This window comes from Polistes canadensis, unplaced genomic scaffold, assembly GCF_001313835.1.
Source record: "Polistes canadensis isolate GaletaPanama2010 unplaced genomic scaffold, ASM131383v1 scaffold_441, whole genome shotgun sequence".
Lineage (NCBI taxonomy): Eukaryota > Metazoa > Arthropoda > Insecta > Hymenoptera > Vespidae > Polistes > Polistes canadensis.
Window position 1 is genome coordinate 24,737 of NW_014569988.1, and position 15,792 is coordinate 40,528.

The following is a 15,792-nucleotide window of genomic DNA, read 5'->3' on the forward strand; positions in this document are numbered from 1 at the left end:
AATTAATTTTTATTGTCTCAACGAATATAAAATAAGAAATCGTATTAGAATGATACGAAATTATTCGAGGAAGAAAATAATAGTTTAAATCTATCTACAAAATAGATACAGATCACACAAATCGGATAAAATAAAATAAAATAAAATAAAATAAAAGGTCAAGAAAAGAATCAAGTTGAGAATTTAACACTGGATTATTTTTCAGTTTCGAGGGTTGAGTCTTAGCACGTTTAAAAGGTGAACGTTGTTAAATAGGAAAGAGACAAAAAAAAGAAAAGAAAAGCAAAAATGGGGGAAGGGGGTTGCGGCGGGGGGAGCACGAGGGTTACGAACTATGGGGGCAAGTTGCGACATTTAATGCGTAATATCCTATTTAATCTTCGATGAAAAGCATCGTATGACGGTTTGCCTTGGAATAAATACGGTTCCTGATAAAAAGAAGGAAAGAAAGAAAGAAAGAGAGAGTAGAAAAGTATATTAAGAAAAGAAGAAAGAACATATATATATATATATATATAAATGAAGAGAAGGAGAAGAAGAAAATTTAACGGGGGTAGGTTAACCAGGAGGAGATGGTTAAGGGCATTCAGACGTCTCAACCACTCGCGAGAATTCTCTTTCTCTGTTTCTTTTTGTTCCTGTCTTTTTCTCTCTCTTTCCCTTAGCAAGATCGGCAGAAAGCCCCTCGAGGGATTGGGGGTGGCAGATGGCAGTCGTCGGACCAGTTCTTTCCAACGCGTTGCCCCAACGGAATGCCGCTCGAGCGGATACCCACTTATTTTCGAACAAGGGACAGAAAGATTAAGTGACGTCCACAAGAAGTTTTACCTATATACCATAGACCATGGTACGAGGCCAAGTTTTAAGTGTCAACCTACGGGAGGAGACGGTGATCAATGTCTACTTTAATTTAAGGACTTACCTTTTATACTTAACTTTTTCTTCACCTTCCCCCGCACCCCCGCCCCACACCCCCCGCGATCATTGATTTATTTTATATTTTGTTTTATCCTATCTCGCATATTGTTTTATTAATAAATCGATTTAGGATGGTTAATTCTCCGAGACGGTTTGGTTTAAGGGGTTACATGGGTTTACACCGGGAAAAAAATAGCATATTTTCAACAATATATATGAGTTTCAAAGGAAAATTGAAGACAGTTAATAAATTTGATGAACAATTTATTTGACCTTGTTGAACGTTTCGTCCCTTACTGGGGACTTCCTCAGCAACTACAAATTTTTAATTATGACTTGTTAAAAAATATAAACATTACAATAAATAAACTCTAATTTTTTACCTTGATCACTTTAGTTCACGCGTCAATACATATTATCTTATTTTCAGAGTCATACAATACAATAAAACTTAACATATTATAATATAATTTAATCCTAAAAACACCTTATCTCGTCACACGTAATCATATACTGAATTCTATCTAGACTAGTGTTTAATAATCTAGGAACAGGACACAAGTTCAAATTTGAAGAGACTGCCATTTTAGAAAGAGAAGACAATTGGTACAAAAGAAATATAAGCGAAATGTACCATATAACAAATAACAATACAGTTAACTACAGGACAGACACGAATAATCTAAACAATATCTATAATGAAATTTTAAAATTTAATTATCATAACAAGACACACTGATAGAGGACATCATAATACAGAAGATACCTAGATTATTAAACACTAGTCTAGATAGAATTCAGTATATGATTACGTGTGACGAGATAAGGTGTTTTTAGGATTAAATTATATTATAATATGTTAAGTTTTATTGTATTGTATGACTCTGAAAATAAGATAATATGTATTGACGCGTGAACTAAGTGATCAAGGTAAAAAATTAGAGTTTATTTATTGTAATGTTTATATTTTTTAACAAGTCATAATTAAAAATTTGTAGTTGCTGAGGAAGTCCCCAGTAAGGGACGAAACGTTCAACAAGGTCAAATAAATTGTTCATCAAATTTATTAACTGTCTTCAATTTCCCTTTGAAACTCATATATATATATTAATATACTGTTGGGACAAGAATATTTATAATTATATTTTCAACAATTTTTTTTGTCTATATAAAAAATGGAATTCTTATTCAAACTTTTTATAGTATTTAAGATACATATTTAAAGAAGATTTTCTGAATTTTTGATTGAAAAATATTTTAAACTCAGCCATTGCGACGTCGTTTCCGGTGATCCCCACCGAAAAAAAGTGTTTTCGCGTTGACAGCAGAACTTATAAACGGTGGGGGTTTTTCTGTTGAAAAAATAGGGTCTTTTAGTGAATACTTAAAACTAGAAACTGGACGAAGGAAAAAGAAAAAAATTGAAATTTGAATTTTTGACAATGTTTTTAGCAAGAACATTCGAATTTCGCTACAATTTGCACCACATTTTGGTTTCTTAAAATTCGATTTTGTGAAAAAAAACGAAAATCGAATTCAAATTTTTGTTCGAAAATTTTTTTGAAAGTCCCAAACCCATGTAACTAACCCCTTAACACGTTCACGTTCTTTACCTTTCCACATAGGGTGGTTAAGATTTAAAAGTATTTTTGTCAATGGGAATTATTATGATTCAAAGTTTGGCATACACGCTGGCGTATCACCGTGTCAAAGTACAAATTTCTTGAGATTTGTATTTTATTTTCTTGAAATAATCGATGAGAAAGCTACCTTGGAAATAGTTTCAATCTTCTAAAGGTGTTCGTGATCGATTCGAAGTACTTTACCCTCTCAAAGGGGTTGCTCGTTCTCGTTCCTCTTCTTCCTTCTGCTTCTTCTTCTTCTTCAACCCTCCCACCACCACAACCCTCCAACCCTCTTACTCTATCTCCATCTCTCTTGAAATGGCACGGCTCGTTCCCCGAGGAATATGTTGTTGGCGGATTTGACGTGCTTATCAATAGATCACGGATGTAATAGACTGCACGCACCCTAAATCGAGCACATAACTGATATCTGATAAGGAACCAATAGTCTGTGACGTGATTTGCATGCGACCATCTCGTTTATTCTTTTACACTAATAATACCACCTTCACGAGCCCACCTCTTTCTTCTTCTTCTTCTTCTTTGTAATCGTTTCACGACACGAACAGAATAAACTTTATCGCTTGACCTAAACTATTTTATGATAAAACGTATTGTTTTAAAATAACACCCACTAAAGTTAAAACTATTTCAAAATGACACGTTAGTATTATATATCAATACTATGTCTATGAAAATAATATATCATTTTTATAACACGCGGATTGCACGAATTCGTGTCAATTCATATTCAATTCAATAAAATTACATATATGCATTCAATTAAATGATGTTTCAAGAATAAATCAAAATTCAATCATTGTCAGCTGATTTTCTCGAGTTTTCTTTAATTCGATTGTCTACGTATGCGAATATACTACACGAATACATGAATTTATTATACTTGAAATCAGAATACGAATGAAAATATAAGACAAATTTTCATTTCTTGACAGCCGGTCTGTTTAAAACTGCAAGTCTTGTTTTTGATTTTCTATTCTTTTTTACTTTTTAATTCGATCCGATCATTTACAAGCAGGGGTGATCCGATATCCTTGAATCCGATCGTCTGGGTATGGCAGGGCACGCGCCACTCGAGTCGGTTGGTCCCCTTCCCCCTTTCCCCAGCCCACACCCCCGAGCCTGATTCATTCATCTTAAGATGATTTCTGAGGACACACGGATAAGTATAGCCAAGGTAAACGTAGAATAAAGAGAGGCAAATGGCACGCGAGACTTCCGCTTGCTCGCGCCACCCTTCTCAAGGTAAACCCCCATGCTTTTGCCATTGTCCCACCACCCCCCGCTCCCCCACCCCTCTCTCTCTAAGCTACACACCAAGCCGGTATCGAATTTTCGAAGCTATTCTTCTCTATTTCTTTATTTCCTTCCTTCCTTCCTTTTTTATTTCTTTATTTCTCGTTAGTCTCGAGTGAATCAACGAGTGAATGAAAAACTACAGGCGGATGCAGCGTGTTGGTTGACGCCCGCCACACACACACACACACACACACACACACACACACTCTCTCTCTCTCTCTCTCTCTCTCTCACACACACGTAGATATCGGACAAATTCAAACGCGAGGGTGTTTTCTTTCCACCTCTTTCTTTATTTATTTCTTTCTTGCTTTCTTGCTTGCTCGTTTGCTTTTTTTTTTTTTTTTATATACACCCGATATAAAAGAAAAAAAAACACACACAACCCGGGGGGAGTAACCTACCCTGTTTGTTATGCTCATTGTCTATCACCATTGGTAGGGTGAGTACAGGGGGACGATCAAGAAAGTAGATTCTTACTAACCCCCAACCCACCCTCCTTGCCAGTCTGCATGCCGATTTACAACCGGACGTTGCGAATCTATGCTTTAACTATTGTCAACCTTTTTTTTTTTACTTTTTATACTCGGTTCATGCAAGAGGGAGGAAGAAAAGATTGCGAGAAATAATAATGATGATGATGATGATGATGATGGTGATGATGATGATGGTGATGAGTAGAAAAACGAATTGTAAATTCTATTCACTGTTTGATCTCATTGGAATAAGAATTTTTCTAAGAAAAATTAATATTTATATGGTATTTAATTGTTTGTGGCACAGGATTTCGGATTTAAGATTGAAAATAATAATAGTAGAAAATATTAGAAAATAATGCTATTGGTATAAATAGATATTCCCATGAGTTTGCTTATGGTTATTCCAAAAGTTCGAAATGTAGTACCAGGGTAAGAAATGAATGGGGCCCATGAAGTGACAATGCACAGCTACGATTGTTTTCCTGACTTTTATCCCAATCATTATTTCACCAGCCTATTATACAAATACATACATACATTCATACATACATACATGTACATATAAACGTCGTTGGCGATCGTTATTATGTTTTTAGCGAAGGGCAAACGATCTCGAGTTACCCGCCTTTGGGCCTTTGTGCCCAAACGCGAACTATGAACGTCGAAAATGCGAAATGAACGCTCGCAGACGGCAAGCAAGCAAGGAAGCAAGTAAGCAAGCAAGCAAGTAAAAGAGACACCCGCTGTTTCTGGTCACACGTATGGTAAAAGGCACACGCGTCCTGCCTACTACCTTTTTCCATGAGGTTAGGGTATGTCGTTGAAAAAAGAAATAGGAAGAAAAAAAGAATAGAAAAATCGAAAGCAACCCCCGGCAACCCCCGTTGTTCTTTGGCCAGGAGGGAGGGAGGGGTGAACAACTTATGTCATCAAATAAGACTTTGAATTTTTCGAATTACTTTTTTCATATAAACATTTTTCATTGTTTATATCGTTCAATTATTATTCTAATGAAATTTATTCATATTACAAATAATTATTAAGGGGTTACATGGGTTTACACCCGGGAAAAAATAGCATATTTTCAACAATTTTTTTTTTCTATATAAAAAATGGAATTCTTATTCAAACTTTTTATAGTATTTAAGATACATATTTAAAGAASATTTTYTGAATTTTTGGTTGAAAAATATTTTAAACTCAGCCATTGCGACGTCATTTCCGGTGACCCCACTGAAAAAAAGTGTTTTCGCGTTGACAGCAGAACTTATAAACGGTGGGGGTTTTTCTGTTGAAAAAATAGGATCTTTTAGTGAATACTTAAAACTAGAAACTGGACGAAGGAAAAAGAAAAAAATTAAAATTTGGATTTTTGGCAACGTTTTTAGCAAGAACATTCAAATTTCGCTACAATTTGCACCACATTTTGGTTTCTAAAAATTCGATTTTATGAAAGAAACGAAAATCCTTCGTGCAAGTTCTTGTCAATAGTATCACGAAGACGTGTAGCAAATTTCATGAAAATCGGTTAAATAGTTTTCGAGAAATCTTGACAACCGACTTTAGAAAAAGCGTTTTGAGAAAAACGCGTTTAAAGATTTGAGTGCTTCTCAAGACTCTATCTTTAAAACTACTACTCCTATCGACTTCAAAATTGAATACAATATTCTAGATGAGTTGTAGAATTTAAAAAAGACAAAAAAAATTTGTTTGAAAGTTCCAAACCCATGTAACCCCTTAACCTACCGTAAATTCCAATAGAAATTTAGAAATATTGTTTTTAAAAAAGAAGATATGTAATAATGAATATGATCAATTTATTCGTGAATAGTTTTGTTTTTTTTTTCAACGATAAATGTTTATCGAATAAATTGTAATTAGTTTGAAAGATACTGGCAACTTAGGATTTAGTTAGTATGACATGGTTTATTTTATCGGTAACGACGTGCCAGTAAAACTCAAGGGTTGGTGGTTCACGTTAAAGAGGAGAAAGAAAAGAAAAGAAAAGAAAAGAAAAGAAAAGAAAAGAAAAAGTAAAGGAAAGGAAAACTGTGATAACGAGAGAGAACTCAAGGTGGCACGGTACCGGGGTTAAAACTGGCGAGAGAAGAGGAATGGAGGAAGAACCCCCTGCGGACTGCGCAGCTGTGAACCTCCCGTTAATTCTGCTGGGTAATACGTGAATTCGAGATATATCGAACTCAGCAGGACTCGTTGCCATTTTGCAAAAGCCGTGCTGGTTGTTGTTAGTCGAGTTTCTCTGACTACCATTTCTCAGACTCTTCAATTTGAACCCCTCATTGCATCTTCAATTAAATATCATATATAATATTTTCCTCTTAACGTTCAACTTTGTTTAAGACGTCGTTTAAAAAAATACAAAAACAATCACTAAAACCTATCAAAATTACTGCGTTGCAATTTATTGTTTATCTCTATAAATATAATATTTTATTTATTATTTATACATAAGTTATAAAAACAAAATTTGCAAATAACATTGGGATAGTTAAAATAAATATCAACGAAATTACTATAAAAAATTACAAATCAAATTGTATCTCTAACAAAATATAAAAAAAAAATCACGGTGTGAAATAATTAAAATATTTTATAATGTGTTAATAAATTATTAATATATCTCATATGTGTAAAATTTGAAAATGTAACATTTAAGAAATTACAATTCGTATAAAAAAAAACAAACAAACAAAATAAACAATACGTTAATGTTATCGAAATATTTGAAAGGATCCTTCAAATCTGATCATTAATTCCGACTAAATAATGATCAGGAATCACGCATATCAACGTCCAAATATTTAAGTACTGCTCGTTGATCGAAGGAAATGCGTCAACTGGAGGGGGTTGATGTGAACATGGTCGAGTTATGGGACCGTGGAAAAGCAAGTGGGGGGTTGTGTATTGTGTCTGCCGTCATCCTCAGTCGAGGCTTGGCTTTCCTTACCCCCAAATGCTAATTATATGTCAAGCATTCACACGACGTATCACGAAAGGCCGATTGTCGGTGATGGAACAATGCCGGGGGCAAGGCTAATAGGGCTGATCAAGAAACGAGGACAATGTCGGACAATCCTAAACGTCTCACTTTTCGGTATTACCTCTGATCGATGCGTCTCAATTACGAAACAAAAATAATTATCTATTACACGAAATATCTGACGCAACAATAATGAGGATACATTAATATTGGGGTTATATATTAACATTGTATATAATTACTAAGTTTAATTCTTAGGGATGTTTTTTTTTTGGACAGATTTAAATTAAATGAACAATCTCTTTATCCGTTGAACGTTTCGTCCCTATATTTGGGACATCCTCAGCAACTCGATAGTTATGTTCACTAGTCAATCTAACATCATTTTTCATTACAGTCATAAGTATTTATTATCTTATATATAGAGTCAATTTTAAACCGTTATGCTACCATAACTTTTCGAGCACTATATATAGTATATTATAATGTATATAATACATTAATAATTAAATATACAAATATTTTTCTTATTTTACAACAAATTATTTAACACGTTCACGCCGGGGCCGATTATAATTTGTTTTGCTATTAGGCCACGCTCAAATTAATATCGCGCTTCATCTGGTTTAATGCGGGTCACCGGTGGCCCGCGCCGGCGTGAACGTGTTAATTGTCGACCATAAAGATGCTTTCAAATGTTCCATGCGTAATTTACAACAACAACAACAACAACAACAAAACACAAATACGGTAGATTTGTCGAATTTTGAAGTTCCTTCCCCCAACCCCTCCCCGACCCCGTAGAAAATCAGAAAAAAAATTCAACAACCTAGGAAGTTAGTATTCTCCTGTGTGGCTTATTTTCCTTATCACCACTTAAGGGAGAAAAGCGATAGGCGTCCAAACGCATGCCGAGATACACACGTAAGAGGTAACCATGATTGATGCGCCCTGTACACGCAAATCCTCTAACAAACCATCCCTCTCTTGGGTGGGTTGTGGGGCTCTCTTCATTTGAAATTTTTATACAAGTGAGATAGGAATTACTGTGTTTCTCTCTCGTTTATCCTAATATAATTTTCAAATTATTTGTCATTTCCATGCAAAACTCGTAATTTTGAAAAAACAAATGATTCTTCGTTTACAATCGTGTTCTGATTGTTCAAATAAATAATTTGATATAACTAATATTGATAAACGATCGTTGATATTCTTTTTCTATTACAACAATCGTACGGTACTTTCAATTATTCTCGAATCCGATCAGAAATAAATGGACTAGTAAGAGAGAATGAAGTGTCTATCGTTCGGATGAGGATAAAGGGTACGAGGGGGTTAGGGGGGTAGGGGGAGAGAGGTAATTAGCGAGTTGGCAACGTGACGAGTAAATTTGCAAAGCCATTTCAAGTTCCTTCGAGGTTCTTCGATTTTCTTTAACGTTCCCATCTAATCCCCACGAATGATCATCCTTTAATAGTTTATCGAAGCTGATTGGATTTGTAACAATCCTTGGTAAACTTTGTACATTTTCTGCCAATCATAATAGATACGTTTTCTCAAATATTGTCTATTTTAATTTATTTCAACAAAATCTTGACTATTAATAAATGTCTGCGGTAGTATTTGAGAATACCACAAATCCAAAATAATTGAATATGCTAAAGTTAGGAAAGTTACATTCTCACAAGTTTATCATTAAATGCAACAACAAATTACAATTATTTTGATTGCTAGCTATCAAGTAGAGTATCTCTTAGATACGGGTAGGTACTGAAAAGCTAATATTTTTATTATAAAACCTTGAATTATATTTCCCAGTATCTACACATTACATGATAGATGTATCTCCAAATACGTCAAACAATTCATTCATCAAAATAAATGTTAATTAATTTCCCCTGCACCGGTTAAAAAATCATTACAATTATTACAATTATTTCCAATCGTATCCCCAATTACATCATACCAACAATCCAATATTAAAATTGCAATGAATCCAAATAAGAAAATAAAAAAAAAGAACAAAAGAACAATATTGAACAACGTTTACGCGGAGAGAACAAATGAAATGGATGAAGTCGGTCGCGTGGGTCGGTTGGTCGGTCGGTCGCACGATCGAATCGGTTCGAATTAAGAAAACAAAATGGTCCCTGCTGCTCGAGCCATGGTCGTCGGCCATGCTTTAGCCGAGATTGAAATAAATTGGTAGAATTGCTGGGTGGCTGCGTACCGCGAGAACGGGGAACGATACTGATTACGTCGGCCGTTCGTTAAGCACTGTAACAATGCCAACCCCCACCATGTTTCTTGTAGTTACCACCACCTCCCGCCCCCTCCCCATTTCCCTCCCCATCCAACTCCCCCTTCCACTCCCCCTTCTACCCTGCTTCATCCCTCCCCAGAGGTTCGCACGACCGATAACTGCGCTAGCCAATCGTCTATCGTTCTACCCCACCATTACCAACCTTCTGCGGCTTTACCCTGTGCTTTTTACTCTTTTCTATTTCTTTTTTTCTTTCTTTTTCACACATACATACACACACATACACAGATAGAAACGAAGAAGAGGACGACGACCACAGACGGAAACAGAATAACTATACCTATAAGAGGAGGATAACTTTCGGCTCTCCAGACTACCAAGCTCAAACTTACCACTGAAATTCTATTTAAAAACTTAATATAAATCCCAATGTATTGGATATGTATTATTAGATTTTTTTCAATAATTAACATTGATACACATCAGTTTTTAATAGAAGTGGTGGTGGTTAGACGACAATAAAACGATACGAAATTTGATCATTGCAATGGGAACATGGATTGTTGTAGAAAGTGTGACAATAATAATTGGACACGATGCTTTAAAAGGAAATAATTCAGAAAAAGATACTGAGGGAGTTTAGATAATTGTTGAAAAATGTCGAATGTAACAAAAATTGTGAAGAAAAAAGGTAGAAGAGGAACGAACGAACGAAAGAAAGACATGTGTCGAAGTTTTATCCGTTGCATAAAAAAAAAAGAAAAAAAAAAGAAAGAGGAGTATGGGGTGAGGAATAATCGCGAGCTTTGTTGGTGGTAAATTTTGGACAGTGGTGGTTCGTCGTTCCATGGCGGCGAACGATGTATTCTCTCTCTTTCTCTCTCTCTCTCTCTCTCTCTTTTTGGCTATAGGTCATAGGGGCGTTTCAGGGGTGCGAGGTAACCGTTTTCCCTCCTCACTCTCTCTCTCTCTCTCTCTCACTCTCATCTCTCACAGCGGGCTCGCTTTTCCACTTATCGACCCCCACGGTTATTAGGGCTGCCTTTGCCTCCAGGGACAATCGAAGGTAGGTACCCGGCAAATGGGCGGGGCTTGACGAAGGGTCATACCCGTCGCATTCCACCCTGACACCACCAGTTTCCTGCTTTCTCCAAAGTCGGCACCAATCTATCAGGAAGATGGCGAGAGTTCGAACCTTTACCAGATTAGTTTAGGATTTGTTACTTTGATATATATCGAAAGGTAATCTAATATTTCATCGAAGTTCTCACAATTGTGATCGAGAAAAATGAATCACCGATTTGTCTTATTGTTCATTCTAATCGTTGATTTTAATTTCAACAACAAAATATACATGTATCGGATAATAGTATATTACTTAACATCTTATTCGTTATCTAACAAGCTTTTATTTTTCGTAGCTCGTTGAAAGTTCGATGAACAAAAAAAAGAAAAAGAAAAAAAAAGGGGGAAGGAAGTGAATTCATCCTAGTCAGATGAATAATAAGTCTCCGGTATTTCCAGCATGCTCTCTTACACGCTCGACTACCCTCCATCATAAATTTCGTATTGAAGATTAAACAGTAGTAGTTCAGAGTCGTAAAAGAAGCAGCAGTAGCAGCAACAGCAGCAGCAAGCGACTACTATATCATGGGAAGGTAGATGAAGAAGAACCCGAACCAATTGAAACCGTCATTCCAAGTCGAAACGTATAACTCGTCATCCGAGGGAGCAAACATTTCTACTTTTCGATGTGCAAACCTTGCTCTTGGAAAGCTTGCTCTTCAACAGTGCTGACCATTTCGCATCTCATTCAGACGTTGCCATTCATACCCCTTTTCCCCCGGACCCCCCCCCTCATCCTTTATCCTCTCTAACGATTCACATACTTAATGGCTTGGTTAACCTTGCATTTATACAGCTTCATATACGGGATTCTTAGAACAAATAGTTCGAACTGTCAATTTTCATTGGGATATGAAAATATGAAAGAGCATGAATCGTGATAAAGGGGAGGAAGAGGAGGAGGAGTAACTTCTAAGGAAAAAAATATGAAGGATAATAGGTGGTAATAGGAATTTGTAGGTACGGTTAAGTAATGTCTATGATGAGACACGTGAATACTACTAAAGGCAACGTTAGAGTGCGAAACAACGTAGTACTACCGGCGAGGATTCCTTTGTGACGCAAAGCTGCTCGACGTTTGCCAGCCCCCATCGTTCAATGCGGAGCGTTCTTTTTTTTTATGTCAACACGAGGGCCAATTGAGTGGATATAATAGCGGTACCACATGTTTCACTCGGATTCGCCGACATGTGGGCTATGCTGGTAATGCGTCTGTATACATATACATATACATACATCTACATATATATATATATATAGATATATTATATATATGTAGATATATTATATGTGTGGTAGCTAGCATGCGCACGCGCGCATGTGCTTTCACAAACGGGTCCATGCTGGCTGGCTGGCTGGCTGGCTGGTTGGATGGCTGCATAGGGTAAATCGCACGAATAATAAACGACGATCCTCGAAGTCATCTAATTGATCGTCGTGATTTCGCTATTCCCATCTCTCTCTCTGTCTCTCTCTCTCTCTCTTCTATTTACTCGAGCATCAATGCCTGGCACACTTCAGTACGTCCTCGCTCGAGAAACACTAGTTGAATTAGCCAACGAAACGTGGCTGGCTTCCTATTGTAATTTCGGATATTCCTATGATCGATTAGAGAGATTTTTCGATCGTTTAGTATGATTTATAACAATGAATCTTTATTTATTATATTTTTCAGGCGTATCATGCAACCATTCTCAACGGGCAACACGATGGCGACGGAGACCCCGACCAGTCTACCACCGGAGAAGGTGAGCTCGCCACCATCCTCTCGGAACTTGACCTTCTCCATAGCGAAGATCATGGAACCGGACAAACGTTTGACCGAACAAGCGAACCCAACTCAGACGGTTCAAGCAGCAGTGGTCCCACCGCCACCACCACCACCACCACCACCACCCCCATCGACGACTACCGCAACACCCACGACCACTCCGGCTGGTATCCTTCATCAGGCATCATCTCATTTCCCAGCACTGAGCCAACGTTACTCCGCTCATTTGGAATCGGCGTTCAAAAAATACGTGCCAACGTTGAGGCATCAGAATCTTTATCCCCTCCTCTACTATAATCCGAGTCCGTTGTTAAGGGCCTTTCCAGGTTCGCCAGCTACCACTCCGAGCGTAGCCCAAACCTCCCCACCACCGAGTTCTGTTCAGGACACTTACGTTTCCTCGAGGTTTAGCCTGGTCACAATAACGCCGGAAAATCAACGCGGCAAAAAGGGTTCCGTTCAAGACACTTCTTCCATTTCATCGAGGCTCAGCTTGAGGACGATCTCACCGGAAAGTCAACGGGGAAAGAAAAGTCCAACTCCTCGTAACGAGATAAACGGTACTAACAAACAAAAAACGTTCACCTGTTCTGAATGCGGCAAAGTTTTCAACGCACATTACAATCTAACGCGTCACATGCCGGTGCACACGGGAGCACGGCCATTCGTATGCAAGATATGCGGAAAGGGATTTCGTCAGGCTAGTACTTTGTGCAGGCATAAGATCATTCACACTGCTGAAAAACCACACAAATGTCAGACCTGCGGTAAAGCGTTTAACAGGAGTTCAACATTGAATACTCACACGCGCATACACACCAATTACAAACCTTACAGGTGCGAGGTCTGCGGCAAGGGATTTCATCAGAAAGGAAATTACAAGAATCACAGGTTGACGCATAACGACGAGAAAGCTTACAAGTGTACCGTATGCAACAAGGCATTCCATCAGATCTACAATCTTACTTTTCACATGCACACCCACAACGATAAGAAACCGTTCTCATGTAAGATATGCGGAAAAGGATTTTGCAGGAATTTCGATTTGAAGAAACACATGAGAAAATTACACGACTCTGGGTTACCCGTATTGGCTGGGCTCGGTACTTCCAGTCAAAGCCATAACCAACAACCGGGTTACTCGTCGATGCATCAACCAACCGATGGACGTTCCTTCGTCAGTCCGTTCCTCTTACCGCCACCAAATTCAACCAGTTATCTCACTAAAATGTTGTGACATAGTGAGAACATTCCTTATCCGAGGAAAACTCAATGCCCATTGATGTTGGCTCCACCCTGTTACGCCGGGGACATCGCTCAATTGGCTCAACCATCTAAATGAGAGGAAAACCAACCACGTCTACCTGAGACTGACCGAAGTAACAACAACAACAACAAAAAGATTTAACTAAGAATAAAAGAAAAAAGAAGATAAGATATATCCCCGACGATCTTATAGAGAAGAAAAAAAAAAAGAAGAAGAAAAAAGGGAAAAAAAAAAACATTTATCTCTCTCAGATTTAGGAATAAAATGTCATCCAACAGAAATCCCGATTACGGGACAAATGCAGTCCTGGCCCTACTGAAATTTGGATCAAAGGCGAATTATGTTCCCCAACATGGTAGAACTCTTTTGAACCTAATCGAGTAGCAATTCAGGAGTCCACTGGGAACGATTACACCTGTTTCGGCTAAAAGACGTCTTTGCAATTCACGCGAGAACAAATTCTAAATCGTTCTTAATCGTTACTGTGTGACGGGATTTATAGTTCGAGTATTAACCCTCGAACATTTATCATTCTCATCGTTCTTATTCAGTGAATAAAGGTATTGTTCACTTAAACGTTAACACACGATTATGATGATGATGACGATGATGGACAATCATCATTGTGACAATTAAATCAGTTTCCTGAAGATTAGTGGAAACACTTCAGTGTTTTGATCTTGCGTACGTAAAAATAATCTAAATGAAAAGAACTTTGAAAAATAAAAAAAAGAAACACGAAAAGAGGAAACTGATAAATATATCGAACAAATCAAAGGATTATCGATTAAGATCGGTACGCTTCTTTATCGATGACATTAACTAGTATGTGTAAATATTTGTATATATTTGTATGTGCAAAGCAAATACATGGATACATGGTTTGCGTTAGATTCTACGTGGATGATGTATATGCGTGTGTGTGCGTGCGTGTATGCATGCGTGAGTGAATGAACGAATGTGCATAAGAGTGAAAATAATAAGAATATAAATGAAAATATATATATATATATGAAATCGATTATGATCACGTAAATTTGTAATTAAATACTTAGGCATAATCGTTTGTGTGACACAACACGATTCTCAAAATAATGATCGTTCGAGAAACACGATTAATTGAAATCAAACACACTCGTATGGATCTCAAGACATGATTAGAAATATATATATATATATATATATAAAAAAAACAAGTCCCCCCCCCCAAAAAAAAACAAAAAAGAAAATTACAAATAAAACGTTTGTGAACGAGGAGGAAACAAAAAATTATAAAATCCTAGTTATGATTGATATATCATTTAGAGAGAAGATATTAACAAAAAAGAAAAGAAAAAAAAAAAACAGAAAAAGGAAAAAAAAAAAGCAGAAAAGTGTATAAATTCGGTGTGATAGTAGTTTTTAAGTCGATTCGTAGATAGCTAATGAAATGTTGGATCCTTTAATTATTATCGATCGTTGTAATCATTCATCGTAGAATTACGTCGCGATCGTTTAGGCCAATGGTGTAATTTCACGATTACAAACTGGCTCTTTGCAATAGAATCAAGATGAAAAAAAAAAGAGAGAGAGAAAGAAAAAGTAAAAAAAAAAGAGTATTATTATGATTACGACGAGATCGTGTACCTAATTCTCCCTATTTATGCATTTTTATTTACGTCTTCCGATATTACATACATAAATACATACATACATACACACACGTACATAAATAAATGCATAAAAACACACACACATACGTAATTATGTAATAAAATAAAAAAGAAAAAAAAAAAAAGAAAGAAAGAAAGGAAGAAAAAAAAAAACGTCATGTTGAAAATAAACGATGTAATACTTCGTCTAATTCGTTAATAATAATTCATCTTACTATTTGCTATTTACTATTTTCCATTTCATTTGATTTCATTTTAATGATGCAAATTTGTGTTTTAATTGAACTTACAATTAGAAGAGGTGTCAGATCAAAAAAAGTGAATAATATGTAACGCATTTATACAATTACGAATTAGATGAATGTCGTAAG

The 15,792-nt window shown here is 36.6% G+C and overlaps 1 protein-coding gene across 2 annotated transcripts in view; it reads left to right on the plus strand.

Annotated features, from left to right (window-relative positions):
- The window catches only part of LOC106792470 (zinc finger protein Gfi-1b-like), a 37,558-nt gene extending 22,424 nt beyond the window's left edge, over positions 1-15,134 (plus strand). The window contains exons 1-2 of one of the 2 annotated variants that reach the window (XM_014758904.1): positions 10,594-10,848; positions 12,407-15,134. In XM_014758904.1, the coding sequence (XP_014614390.1) occupies positions 12,414-13,739 (1,326 nt within the window). In that variant the 5' untranslated portion in view covers positions 10,594-10,848; positions 12,407-12,413 and the 3' untranslated portion in view covers positions 13,740-15,134. Of the gene's footprint in view, positions 1-10,593; positions 10,849-12,406 lie in introns of those variants that run through there. The other variant, XM_014758903.1, reaches the window with a different exon arrangement.
- The last annotated feature ends 658 nt before the right edge of the window (positions 15,135-15,792 follow it).